This window comes from Strix uralensis, chromosome 11 (assembly GCF_047716275.1).
Source record: "Strix uralensis isolate ZFMK-TIS-50842 chromosome 11, bStrUra1, whole genome shotgun sequence".
NCBI classification, from domain to species: Eukaryota; Metazoa; Chordata; class Aves; order Strigiformes; family Strigidae; genus Strix; species Strix uralensis.
Genome location: NC_133982.1, coordinates 22,177,341 through 22,189,660, shown reverse-complemented (window position 1 = coordinate 22,189,660; position 12,320 = coordinate 22,177,341). Strand labels below are relative to the sequence as shown.

Below are 12,320 nucleotides of genomic sequence, written 5' to 3'. Positions count from 1 at the left end.
ATGGTTCTACTCATTATGGCTTTCTGTATAGAAGCAGGCACCAGATGTGCCAGGATGTTTGCACAGCTACCTGAAGTTTCAATATCTTCAATGGCAAGCAGCCAATGGAAATAATTTCAAGATCCACGCTGAAAAAATACTGGCTCGGTTTAAACTGTATCTTTTCCACATCTCGGCTCGGTTTTTATTTTTAAATTCTAGATGCACTAATTCATCTTCTTCATAAACTGAATTCCATAAAACAATATCCTTACTAGAAACATTATTCTGAAGTGCATTTACATACGCTCTGGGCTACCTGAGTAATTACTGCTATATAATGATGTTTATGTACTCCACTAACAACTCCGCTGCAATTTGAGCTTTCACCCAAATTCCATAGGGAAGTGAATGAAGCTCTAACGGTATATAAAACTAATGCAAGCTGATGCAAAAATAGAAGCATTCTTTTGTACGGGCTTGCAAACAAATAGATTGTGGCAGATAATTTAAGAACAGCTGTGTCAGGTCTGAAGAGAGTGTCAGAATGTCCCAGGACGTTCTCCTCTCTTTGGTTGTAACAGGACGAGATGAGTATTTAAAAAAACCATACTACGTATGCAGAGATCTTTCCCCTGACACAGCCTCTCAGTTAAGGACTTCCACAGCCAAAAGCCACAACCAAACTATAAAGCTTAATTTCCACTGATGGATTCCCACACAAATTTGTACAATCTCTTTCTGGGTCAATTTATACTTGTGGCCTCACTAATATTCTGCAGCAAAGAGTTCCGCAACCTAAGTACTATGCATATAAAAATGTTTGCTTTGGTTTTGTCTAACATGTTCCCTCTATTTTTGGTACCTTTACCACTTGTGGCTTTATAAATTTAAATCATGTATTTCTTCAACCACATTTTCCACACTCAAAAATTCTAGTCTAATTAATTTTCTGCGTGTCCCTTCTATGACTCTGATCTTCCTTACTCCTCCCCTCTTTGTGCATTTTCAAATTTTTGTTTTTGAAATGAGAGACCAGAGCATGAAAAATATTGAACCTATGGGTAGCATGGTAATTGTCTAGTACCAAATTTATATTTTCTGTTTTGTTTCCTGTTTTTTCCTTAACAAACCCAAGCAGCCCATTTTCTATTTTCATCATCCACAGTGACTCTCTTTACTCAAGGGTCATCTAGGAGGTAAGCAAAAGCCATACACACAATAAGCAGCACTTCTGGGGACTGTTCTGGAGAGACCATATCCCAATATGCTCCTCTCTGGGCAGTCCCTTAACAGATACTACCTGAAAGCCTGTTCACCCAACCTCCAGTTAGAAAAAGGTACCACAGTTCAAGGCGGATACAGGAAAGAGGAACCTACTTTTCTGTTTCAGATAAAGATGTATTGTTCCAAATGTCCATATTTTTCTTTTTAAGCCACTTTACTCTCCTCAATAGTCTCCGAAATCAGGGAACTGTTTCAGCATACAACTACAATGACACTCCTTAATACATGGGAGTCTCACCTTCACAGGTCATCATTGGTCCAGGCTCAAATCCCTCAACACAGGTGCATTCAAAACCTCCCACCACATTCCTGCAAGTTCCATTTCCACATGGGTTTCCAACAGCACACTCATCAGTATCTGCAAGCAGTTAAATCAAGGCAAGAATACATGGTTATACTCAACTAAAAAGGTAGAAAATCTGTTGATGTACAACCAAAAAAATACAAAAATACAAAATCCAATTTAGTTACTTAATTAGAGTCACTGACACCTAGCAGAATTTGGGGTTGCTAGAGGTTACCTGGGTCAAACACTCAGCCAGAGCAGGACCAGCTTGGAGCAGACTGCTCAGGTCCTGCGCTGGCAGGTTTTAAGCACCAGCAGATATGGAGACTCCACAACATTAGAATAATATAACCCCACTACTCCTTAATGCCATACTTAGCAATTCAGGAGATGCTTTAAAATGGAAGATGAAACAGCTATACTTACCCACACATTGAGCTCCTTGTAGTATGTAACCATACGGACACTCACAGCGGAAAGACCCATCTGTGTTGATACACTGCCCAAATTTACAGTTATCTGGATCAAGGCACTCATCCACATCTTAACCAGAAACACAAACAACACAGTAAGTGTGATTGACTTCATGTGTTTTTAGACTTCTCTCAAAGAACAAGTGTATTTCTGGTAAGAAATACTCCAGAGATTACAAAAACAGTACTAATATTTGAATTTTGATATATTAGGACAAGGGCATAGACTTTGTCTTGCAGGACAGCTTTCAGAATGCAGAAAAGAAACTGATTCTAAATGTCAGATAAAAAACCTTTCTGACTGGGGCTACAGGGAGAGGAGTAGATATGAAAAGCAGTAGTCATACAGCACTCCTTAAATGAAAACTTTTGCCAATAAGGCTGAAGTGCTGTTTGTCTTGGGAGAGAACAGAATGTACTGAAGGGAACTGGGAAACTGTGGTTTGCACTTCTAGAGGATTAAAACCATTTACTGTAAACAGGCTACATATATTGTATAAGAAAAGACAGGTATGCTATGTGATCCATTCTCTAAATCCTTCATAAGTTTCCTAGCAACTCTGCTCAGCAGACATTAACAAGCCAAATATGCTACTCTAAAAGAAGTTTAATTTCTGATATATGAGATATTCAAGCTTGAATTTAAAACTGGTATGAATAATTGAAAAAAATAAAAGTATAGAAGTTTCCACAATTCATGGCTTTTGGAAGTAGCTGCAGAGATGTTATTCTCAATTGAAAGGGAGAATGGCTTATGGGTAGAAAATGGCATACTGATGCAACCACAGCATCGTGCAGTGCAGGCACTTACCCAGTCTTGCATCACCAGGTCCAACAAGGATGCCAATTCCAAACGGACAAATCTGTCTGAATGCCTCTGTAAAAAAAAAAAAAAAAAAAAAAATTAAAAAAATCAAACCATATGTTAAATTCTATCTTGGTGATCAGCATTACTTACAAGCTACATAAGTAACCACTGATACCAATTCATCCTCCTCACGTTCCGGTCCAGAAATATAGTATGCAAATGTATAAACTTAGAATTTAATCTTACATTCACATAAAAACTGTATGCTCGCTTTACATTGCATCTGACCTCCTGTATGTATGTATGTAAAATCCTGTGAATAATCATCATTATTTAACTTCCTTTAAGGAGAAAACTAATGCAATATATCAATTTTAAAAGTATCAACACTAGTGACTGCATTCTTTTTTGTTGTAAATGCAAGATTTCCTACATTTTCTGAAGACGACACAATTTAATCTGTAGTCACCAATCAGGAGCTTCTTAAAGCATGCTAATCGCTAGTCCTAAAGTAATGATGTTGTTACAGGTAGGCTGAGAGTAAAATTTCTATGTTCATCTTAGAGTGAAGTCACCACTCAGTTTCCAAATCCACAGGGTTTTCTGTGTAGTTTTTGAAGATTTAAAGATGATGTAAGTCTTTTGAGAAAAATTCATTCTCTATTTTTTCTTGCAGAAGGTATGTACTTTCTTACCTGTGCAAATCACCTGGTATCTTCTTGACAGTAGAATAAATAAGAAATCCTAAATTTTCACTCTGGTGGACCAAAATGCAGTAAGGATGCATGTAATCATAAAGGCCCTTCAGCTTCAGAAACTCTAGTTTTGTGTCTGACACACACACAAAAAATACAAGTCTTGCAGCTGAAACTAACCTTCTACCTTTCTCCTCTAAACTGTATCTTGAGCAGATAGATGGATGCAGGTCTGTAATTCAAAAAATCTCAAGACGCTGCTGAGCGTATTCTCTACTAACCATGCTCAGAACATCACAGAACCCTTGACAAGCATTCACTTTTTCTTTGGCAAATTCAGTAGGCTGTAAAGAGGTGTACAGTGCGGCAGTACACTACAGTCATAGACATAACAAATGTTATGCTTTCTTTAGTTAAAATACATTAGCTGATCTTTGCTGAAGTTGAACAAAATAGAACTAAATGTAGATGCACACTGGCACTGAACGCAACAAAGCGTCTGGCACACTGCTAGGCCCTGAGTGGCAAAGTCAGCCCTGTGCAGCTGGGTAGCACAAAACCTGCCTGTTGCTCAAGCCTTCAGGAGACTCAGGTGGTACATGTGCTTGAGCTTACCAGCCTGCATTCAAACAGCATATGATGGAGAACATGCATGAGATAACAACTGAGTAATTTTTTAAAAGAACAAAACAATTCCACTGTCCGTGACGTGCCAAGACATAGATTTCCCAGACTCGGGTATCTTAAAGCTATTTCTTTTTTAAAAGATGAGAAAAACAGTCTTGATATCATCCTTCGAGAACAGACTGTGAAAAATATATGTGCTGACACTTCAAGGAAATTCTGTGATGTATACCATGCTTTTCCAACTGACTTTGGTTCAAATGCTCCAGGGCAACGGAATGAAACATGCACAGGCAATAAGCCTAGGAGGAATATTGCAACTGGCACATCTGATTCTCTTTTCTTCCCTTGGCTTTTATGCGGATTGTCTGCAAAACATCTACATGACTTATTAATGAAACGAACTGTATTAATGTATTGCTGAAACCAGTAATGCTGTTAACCACATTTGTCAGCATGAATTAAAGTCCGTTCAGCAAATTGCACCATGATGGTACAAACGCCTGTTGACTTGCTTGATGCCTAGCTACTTGGTCTTACAAAGGATACTAATAAAGGAAAGTGTTTCTTTAGCAACAGTCCAGGGAGGCTTTCCTTCATCGAAGCCTGTGTTTTGTCATTCCCTGCTATTTTTGCAAGTCATTCATATTGATAAGATTGCAAATTTAGATTTTTTTAATACTAAAATGTAGTCACAAAATGTAACAGGGTGATTCAGATGTGGATCTAGTTCAACTGTTGTTTTTTTTTAAATTAGATTTCACATTTATTGTGCCCCTTCCTACACTTATTTACAGCTAGATGAATTCTATTTGTGTCTTGCAGATATTTCCACTCAGAGCCTATCAAGGACCTACTTACTACTTTCCACTTTCAGTATGTGACACGTCCAGAGCAAAATACTCAGCACCTATTCATACTAACAAACCTGTAAGCAAACAAGCAATATGCTTGAGACTGGACTATGCTAGGAATATGTTTTTTGAGACTGCAATGGCATCTACTTTACAGAGAACAATGACAATTATTAGGGTTAAACACCTCTGGAAAATTACTTTTCCTAATTCCTTCTTGTAAGAATCCCAATCTTCTTTCATTTCTGAGAGGCTATCATAACAGTAAGGTAACCGAGTCAATAACGCACCATCTGCTTCCTCTGGGCAGAGTTCACAGGGATCTCCCCATCCCTGTCCCTTTAAGGCGCAGCAACACTCTTGTTTGGAGTGGTTTCGGGACTTCGGCACAGAACATTTTCCATCTTCAAATTTGGTAAAGCAGTAACTCACTCTCAGATCTGCGTAGAGAAACACTTGTTATGAGCCATTAGGGTGACTTTGGCACAGTTTTCACTCAGAGGTGTTAACTGCAAAATTACAGGAGGCCCCCCCAACAAAACACCCAACTTCCATCTGAGTCTATCAAGAAGGACCATTACTGTCTCTGACTGGGGAAGATCTGAAGAGGGAGGAGAGCTCCCTACCCTACTAAAGGAAAGTTATGGGATAGAGTGTCCTATTTCAGTCATGGAAAAGGAGGGGTTTTTCTCTTTTGTCCAGCAGAGATGCAAGTGTTGTACTCTCCTCGTATCCTCGCTCCTCTTTGTAAAAACTTAATATTGGCTGAATTTATTTATATTCCATTATCAGTAAGAATCAAGAGATTTTTATCAACTTGTGATGATAATACTGTGTAGTGTTAAAATGAGAGGCAATTTTCAGTAGTGCTTTCCTTCCTCATTCTTCCCTGAGGTACACACAAACAAAGAAAACTAGCCCAGTGGCACTACATTTTACTCCCTTACACTGGGTAACCAGGACGCTGGAGCAGAGCTGAGATCACAAACCACAAGCATCCAGCAGGCAGAGAGCTGGCAGCTCCCTGCGCTGGCATGGGGACAGCAACAGGGCAGTTGTGGAAGCAGCTGCTCATCCAGTTTTCCGGCTACAGCATCAATGCTGGGCAATCTCCAGATTTTACAGAAGTTCTAGGTAATGGGAAGTTTTAAACGAAACTTTGTTTGGCCTGAGATACTTGAAAAAAAATGGTCTTCTCCAGGGGATGGGAAGAAGCCCACTTAAAAGTTCATACACAGAAGTGTGCATTTTCCTCTGACATTATGTGTGAAACAGTGGTCTGTTTTCATAAAGGAGAAGATTAGGCTGCGTTCTTTTTTATGATTTTGGTTCTTGGGGGTTTTTTTGTGATTTTCTTCTTTACCTGAAGAGAACAACACCCTTAGACTGAAGAAACCTCATTTATACAGACTACAAAAGCACAGCTAAAACAGCCATGCTGCTTTCTTGAAGTTGAGTGAAGTAACTGTGCCAAACTGCATGGTGGTTTGGAGACTTGGATGAACGTTTACTGCAGGTTGGATTCATTTTTACCAAAACCACAGTTTCATTTAGCCCACTGTGAAGTGAAGAACTCACTATGGTGTCAACAAGCATCACCGTTCTCTGCCAAACATCACTACAGAGGTCCTTATAAAGGTCTTACTCATCAGTGGTTCCCACTGTGCACACTGTGTATAGGACATTTAACGATATATCTATTTAATAATTTCCAAAGACTTTAAAATAACTCACTCCTAATTTGCTGTGCTTGTTCTTTATCCACAAAATAAACTAACCTGTGGCTTTTCATTACTAGGTGTTCAGCTTTTAGCATCTGACCTCTGTCTTAGTGCCCATGTGTAGGCTCTGAACAGTGTATGCGGTAATCTAGAAGCCAAAAGACACTTTAGACTTTTCTAAGCAGATGGGTGCTTATTGTTCACACAACACTGTTTGCAAATTTTTTCCATCGATCTTTTTTCTACCTGCACATTTGTGGAGAGCAATAGCATATAACAAGTGTTATGGTGAATTTGATTAGTGCTAGCAACAGCCTTATTCCTAGAAATGCTGCCTTTAGCAGTGCATTGCAGCAGTCTCCTGCCTGTGTTCATGCTCCATCTCCATGTCAGACACGTCATAGCCTATACAGAGTCCAGGTAGCCTCAACATTTCTTTCAGGAGTGCAAGAAAGGGCTGCAGGACAACACAATTTCCTCACTTAACCTGGTACATTTAACATTATCTTCACCCCTTTTATTGCAATGTTCTCTCTAATGACAAACAGATGTTAGAGCAAGACGGAACCTGGCCCCAGCTACAGAATTATCATGTTTTCCTTGTGAAAAACAGTTTGAGTCCAGAGTCTCCTTGTTATATTAGAAACAGCCAGCTAATAAGGCTTTTATAAAACAGCAAACAAATTTTGAAATGCCAGAAAATAGGAATGAACTTACCTTGGCATCGCCTTCCCGTGGAAGACAACACAAAGCCTTCTGGACACAGACATTTGAAACTGCCTGGAGTGTTGCTGCACGTGCCCAGGGCACAAATTTCTGGCTGTTCCACACACTCATCAATGTCTGTAGGAAAAGTAATTAAAGAGATAATAAAAATGTCTACACTGGCAGCTGTACTACATAAAACGTAAACTTACATCATCACTGATATCTAACAGATTTGAAAAACAAAAAGGTCAAACAAAAAGGAACAGACAGAAAGAGGAACAAGAAATCCAGGTGCAAAATCTAGGGTTAGTTTTCAAATCCTCATGCAACGGGCAAACCTCAGCAATGTACCATCCACCAAACAGCCGGGGATTAGATTTTTCTTGGGATCAGATCAGGTAGTTCTGGTTCAAAGAAAAGTTGGTGAGACTTTTTCTGGGACTTGAGTGACTACAGTTCAGAACTGTACACTGCCACAAAAGACTAAGCATTACTCATGTTTAGATGCAGAGGGAAGTGGTAACAACTGTGAATAGCTAGGAAAGGTACAGAAGGATTGTTCCATACATACCTTCACATTTGTCATTCTGCAGGACATATCCAGGAGGACAGATACATCTGAATGACCCATCCAAGTTCTGACATGTGCCTGGTGAGCATTTTCCAGGCTCCAGCGCACATTCGTTGACATCTAAAAGAAAAGAAAGACAATTTATTTGAGATAATTGCTGTTATCTTAATTAATCTGTGGTTGAGGCTGCTTTAATTTTGATTCCATCAAACTGATGGTGGAACTTTACAGGAGCAGGAGAAGAGTCCTCTTCTCCTCATGTTGTTGTTTTCTTATGCTAGGTACAATGATGACAGTGTGACAGTTCTCTCTGACTTCTACTGTTTTACTAGGAGTATCTCCTCAAAGTTTGCTGCACTTTTTTTCTACCCTAAATGAAAGCACTCACCAACACAAGTCCTTCCATCCAGAGCAACCTCATAGCCATCATTGCAAAGACACTGGAAGGACCCGATCGTGTTCACACACTGACCGTTCCTGCAGAGCATTCCATTTCCACTTGCACACTCGTCCACATCTAAGAACAATAACATTGAAAGATATAAAAGAAATGCCTGCAACAAGCGAAATTGGGTAGGTGAGATTTCTGTTTCCACTACATCAGCACCGTCACTGATAATACATAAATAATAGCCTGTTTCAAAAGCAAGTGAGGGGAAAATACCATTATTGGTCTATCTTGTAAAACTGTCAAAGCAAGAGTTAAAAAAGGAATGGCATATCACATGTAAATATTTAAGTGGCTATTGAAGAGTGAGGGGTGCATAATCAAAGAGGCCTTTTCAGACTGAAGAAATCAGGTTTTGTCTTTAATCATGCAGACCATGCAAGGTGCAATCCTAACTCAATAGAGAAGACAGTACTAATGGTACTTTCATTAGAAGTAGAAAGTCTTAGAAACAAGCAACTGGTCTCAGCACTCCTTACCTATGCAGTCATTGTTGTGTGAGAGGATGAACCCCAAATTGCAGCGGCAGTTGAAAGAGCCAATGGTGTTTCTGCAGGTTCCATTGCCACAGGCATCTCTCTCACACTCATTAATATCTACAAAGGAGAAAAAACAAGCAGCAAGAATTTTAATCACTGATGGGGAAAGGAAAACCTGTAGCTATCCCACAGGCAAGAGAAATAATGCACTGCCAACAGAGAATAGAAGGGAAAAAGATTGTCATATCTCCCCAAAAGATTTTACATAGGTTTATACACTTGATATTAAGATCTACAAAAATAATTAAGGGTCCAACAATCATTTATCTTACTGTGGCTCCTATCTCACCCTTCCCAAAGGAAGTCTAAGCCATCTTTAATCATAAACATTCTGAAATGTCCTCATCTTGCTCAGACAACAGACACTACACTACCAGCTGTGAACAAGTTAAATACAGAATTTCCTTCTTTATGAAGATGACTCTGTTTCTGAAAAGGGCACTTTTCTGGCAAGAAATCTACCCTTCGCTTACTCTGTTAACAAGTAGGCTGTATACAATTGCTGCATTGCAATATTCATCTATTAAATTTCTTGCCTAAAGGAATAAATGAGACAAGATGCTTCAGAAAATTCTAAGAAGAATGGAACATTTTCTTGAAAAATGAAAGCATTAGCAGTTCATCAGACAGGATATATATTTTTAAAGTCCACTCTACTGTAATGAGAGGTTCTTCATTCATTATCAGCTTCCTATCATCTCTAATTGCCAGCTATGTTGTTTTTGCATCTTTGCCTGGTGGTAAATGGCTCACAATCTCAGTTCTTGTAATGTAACTCCTCATGACAGAGAGGATAGACTTAATAACTATCTTAACGGAAGTGTAAGTACAACTTAATTTGATATACTTGCCTATACACATTGTTCTGTCATCATTGGTCTTGAATCCATTGTGACAAATGCAGTAGAAACTTCCAACAGTGTCAATACACTGCCCATGGCTGCAGATATTGGGAATTTCTTGACATTCATTCCGATCTGAAAACAATGAAGCAGATTGAAAGTTAAGGCCTCTAAACTACAGGGCTGGAAAGATCTATTAGCAGCAACCAGTTAAAATCGAGTGCGTGGCCCTAATTTAAAATAGTACTTTTCATTTATTAATGACAAAAGCGTAATTAAGTGAATCTCAGAAAAGGGGCTATTTGCTTGTAAATTATCTTTTCCAATGTTTGTGAGGCTGAAGAAAGTTTAGTGTAAAAATTATATTTACCAAACACGAATTCTTGCTGTAGGAAAAGCATATTGCCATGGCTTTGAAAAGTAGAATTAATGACATGAAATTGTATGGGGAGATCTCCGAGTGCTCTCCACTGACTGCAGCAGATACGAAAGCCACGTATAAACCACAGCTTACATCCTTCTCATGAAAGCAACTACTTGCTCACAGCTACGTTTAATTATAGCACAAACTACCTGATTAACTCACAGAAATCACACAAAACAGAAAGGGGGATGAATCTCACACTTTTCTCAGTAAGCTTACAGAGAGATAAAATGCACTGTAGATTTATCTACTCATTGTGCAGAGTTAAAATTAGTGCATGTATATGTATGTGTTGTAGCATCCAGGCCTCATGCAATGTGATGATCCCATAAACCAGACAAAGCTCAAATAGCAAGAATTACTGCTATATGGAGTCAGAAAATATTTTGCCAACAGCATCAAACACTCAACTGCGTAATTGTGCAGAGAGAGATGGGGAGAGCTATCCTGCCAGCATGTGACATGCTGCCTTACAAGAGCAGGGCATCTGTAACACTAGTTCAACAGCTGACTGCTTCCTGCTCCTCGTTACGAATGCTTTCAGGCACAATCTAGGATTCTGTCAATAGTAAATGAAACAAAATGTTAAAGAACAAAATGTTTGCTCTCCAGCACATTTTCTCCACGAACAATCAGAAACATGAATCAAATGAGGTCTTTCTGTGGACCTCATAAGCAACAAGAGTTGGTTTGATTCAGTGTGCTTCCTGGCATTTTGTCTGCTGCAGGTCCAAAATATGAGAACTGAAGTGCTGCCGTAAGCTTGTATTAAAATTGATTAGATTTTAGTGTTCAGTGATTTTCTTTTATATGCAATCTAAGCAAAGCAGATGCAGTTTCTTACCAAAGCATCCCCAGTTCATTGCAAAACTAAGAGTCAAGTTGTTCCTAACCGCAAAGAACTTTATGTACCAAATCTTGTTTTCCTGCCTCTACTCTACACTCTGCTTGGCACATGGACAACCCTGATAGCCCCCACCCCCAGGATTACTGTACATCAACTGGGGCCACTACTGACTTTGGACAAGTGTTTACTGAGGACCAAGCTCTCCCAATGCTATTAATGATACTGCTGCTAATTAGAGTCTAAAGGAGGCAGAAAGGAAACCAATGCTGGATAACATGCTGTCTTAAGAATCTTTGCAGCTCAGGAGAATAGAGACAAAACAAAAACAATTACTCTCTTCGGTGCTCTGTGGGCAAATGAATAATGAATTAAAGCCCCAGGGAAAAGTCACTTCTTTTGGGCTAAACAGAGAATATTGTAACTTTTTAAGAACTGGGAGGCAGAATTTTCTTAAGTGCCAAAAATGAGTTTATATGAAAAATTATTCATTATACCACAACAGATAGCACCAGAAGAATGCTATTTTGATAGTAACATAAATGCAGTACTCATAGTACTAGTGGCTGTGATACATCAGGTTTGATTTAATACTATATACGCTACTGGGGTGTGATGGTTTTCCATGCAGTAGCATGACTGATCCAGTACTGCAAGGTGTTTAGCACTCTTTGCTCTCAGCAAAGTGATTGGGAATTTCCTTCCTTTGCTGGATCAAGTACTTTATCAACCACTTTTATTTTGACTCTAATTGTAACTTTATTTTCACTAAATATAAAATAAGAGCAAAATACAGGGAAGTATTACTGTTTGTGCCAATTCACGTTTGGTATTGTAACCCATATCAGAACCTTTCCCAGCTCTTCCTGTACTGCTGTAACGAACCCGTAACAACAACAATTACATTAGGAACATATTGAATATTTACATGTGCCACTGCATAGCTTAACAAAACAAAGTTTTAGTTCTCACACTAGTGTTCTGGTTGCCCCTACACCCTTTTCCCTCAAGGGTCACATGAAACAATGAAAAACTGCACTGCAAGGAAAAGTACACTTCCTAAAACTCAAGTACTCAAAAGCAAAAACCCAAGGAAAATGTTACCAGTTTCCGTTGTAATTATTACTTTGTTCAGAAATGTATATAATATTTATAGCTGCTTGGCCCACAGCAGTCTTTAAAACCTTTGCAATTCTTCAAGTAATCAAGATAACATG

The 12,320-nt window shown here is 38.9% G+C and overlaps 1 protein-coding gene across 1 annotated transcript in view; it reads right to left on the bottom strand.

Moving 5' to 3' along the window:
• The window catches only part of FBN1 (fibrillin 1), a 160,569-nt gene that overhangs the window by 15,276 nt on the left and 132,973 nt on the right, over window positions 1-12,320 (bottom strand). The window contains exons 46-54 of the mRNA XM_074880361.1: window positions 9,845-9,970; window positions 8,934-9,050; window positions 8,395-8,523; window positions 8,007-8,126; window positions 7,445-7,570; window positions 5,297-5,446; window positions 2,837-2,902; window positions 1,979-2,095; window positions 1,505-1,624 (exon numbers count right to left, since the gene is read on the bottom strand). Coding sequence (XP_074736462.1) covers window positions 1,505-1,624; window positions 1,979-2,095; window positions 2,837-2,902; window positions 5,297-5,446; window positions 7,445-7,570; window positions 8,007-8,126; window positions 8,395-8,523; window positions 8,934-9,050; window positions 9,845-9,970 — 1,071 coding nt within the window. The remainder of the gene's footprint in view (window positions 1-1,504; window positions 1,625-1,978; window positions 2,096-2,836; window positions 2,903-5,296; window positions 5,447-7,444; window positions 7,571-8,006; window positions 8,127-8,394; window positions 8,524-8,933; window positions 9,051-9,844; window positions 9,971-12,320) is intronic.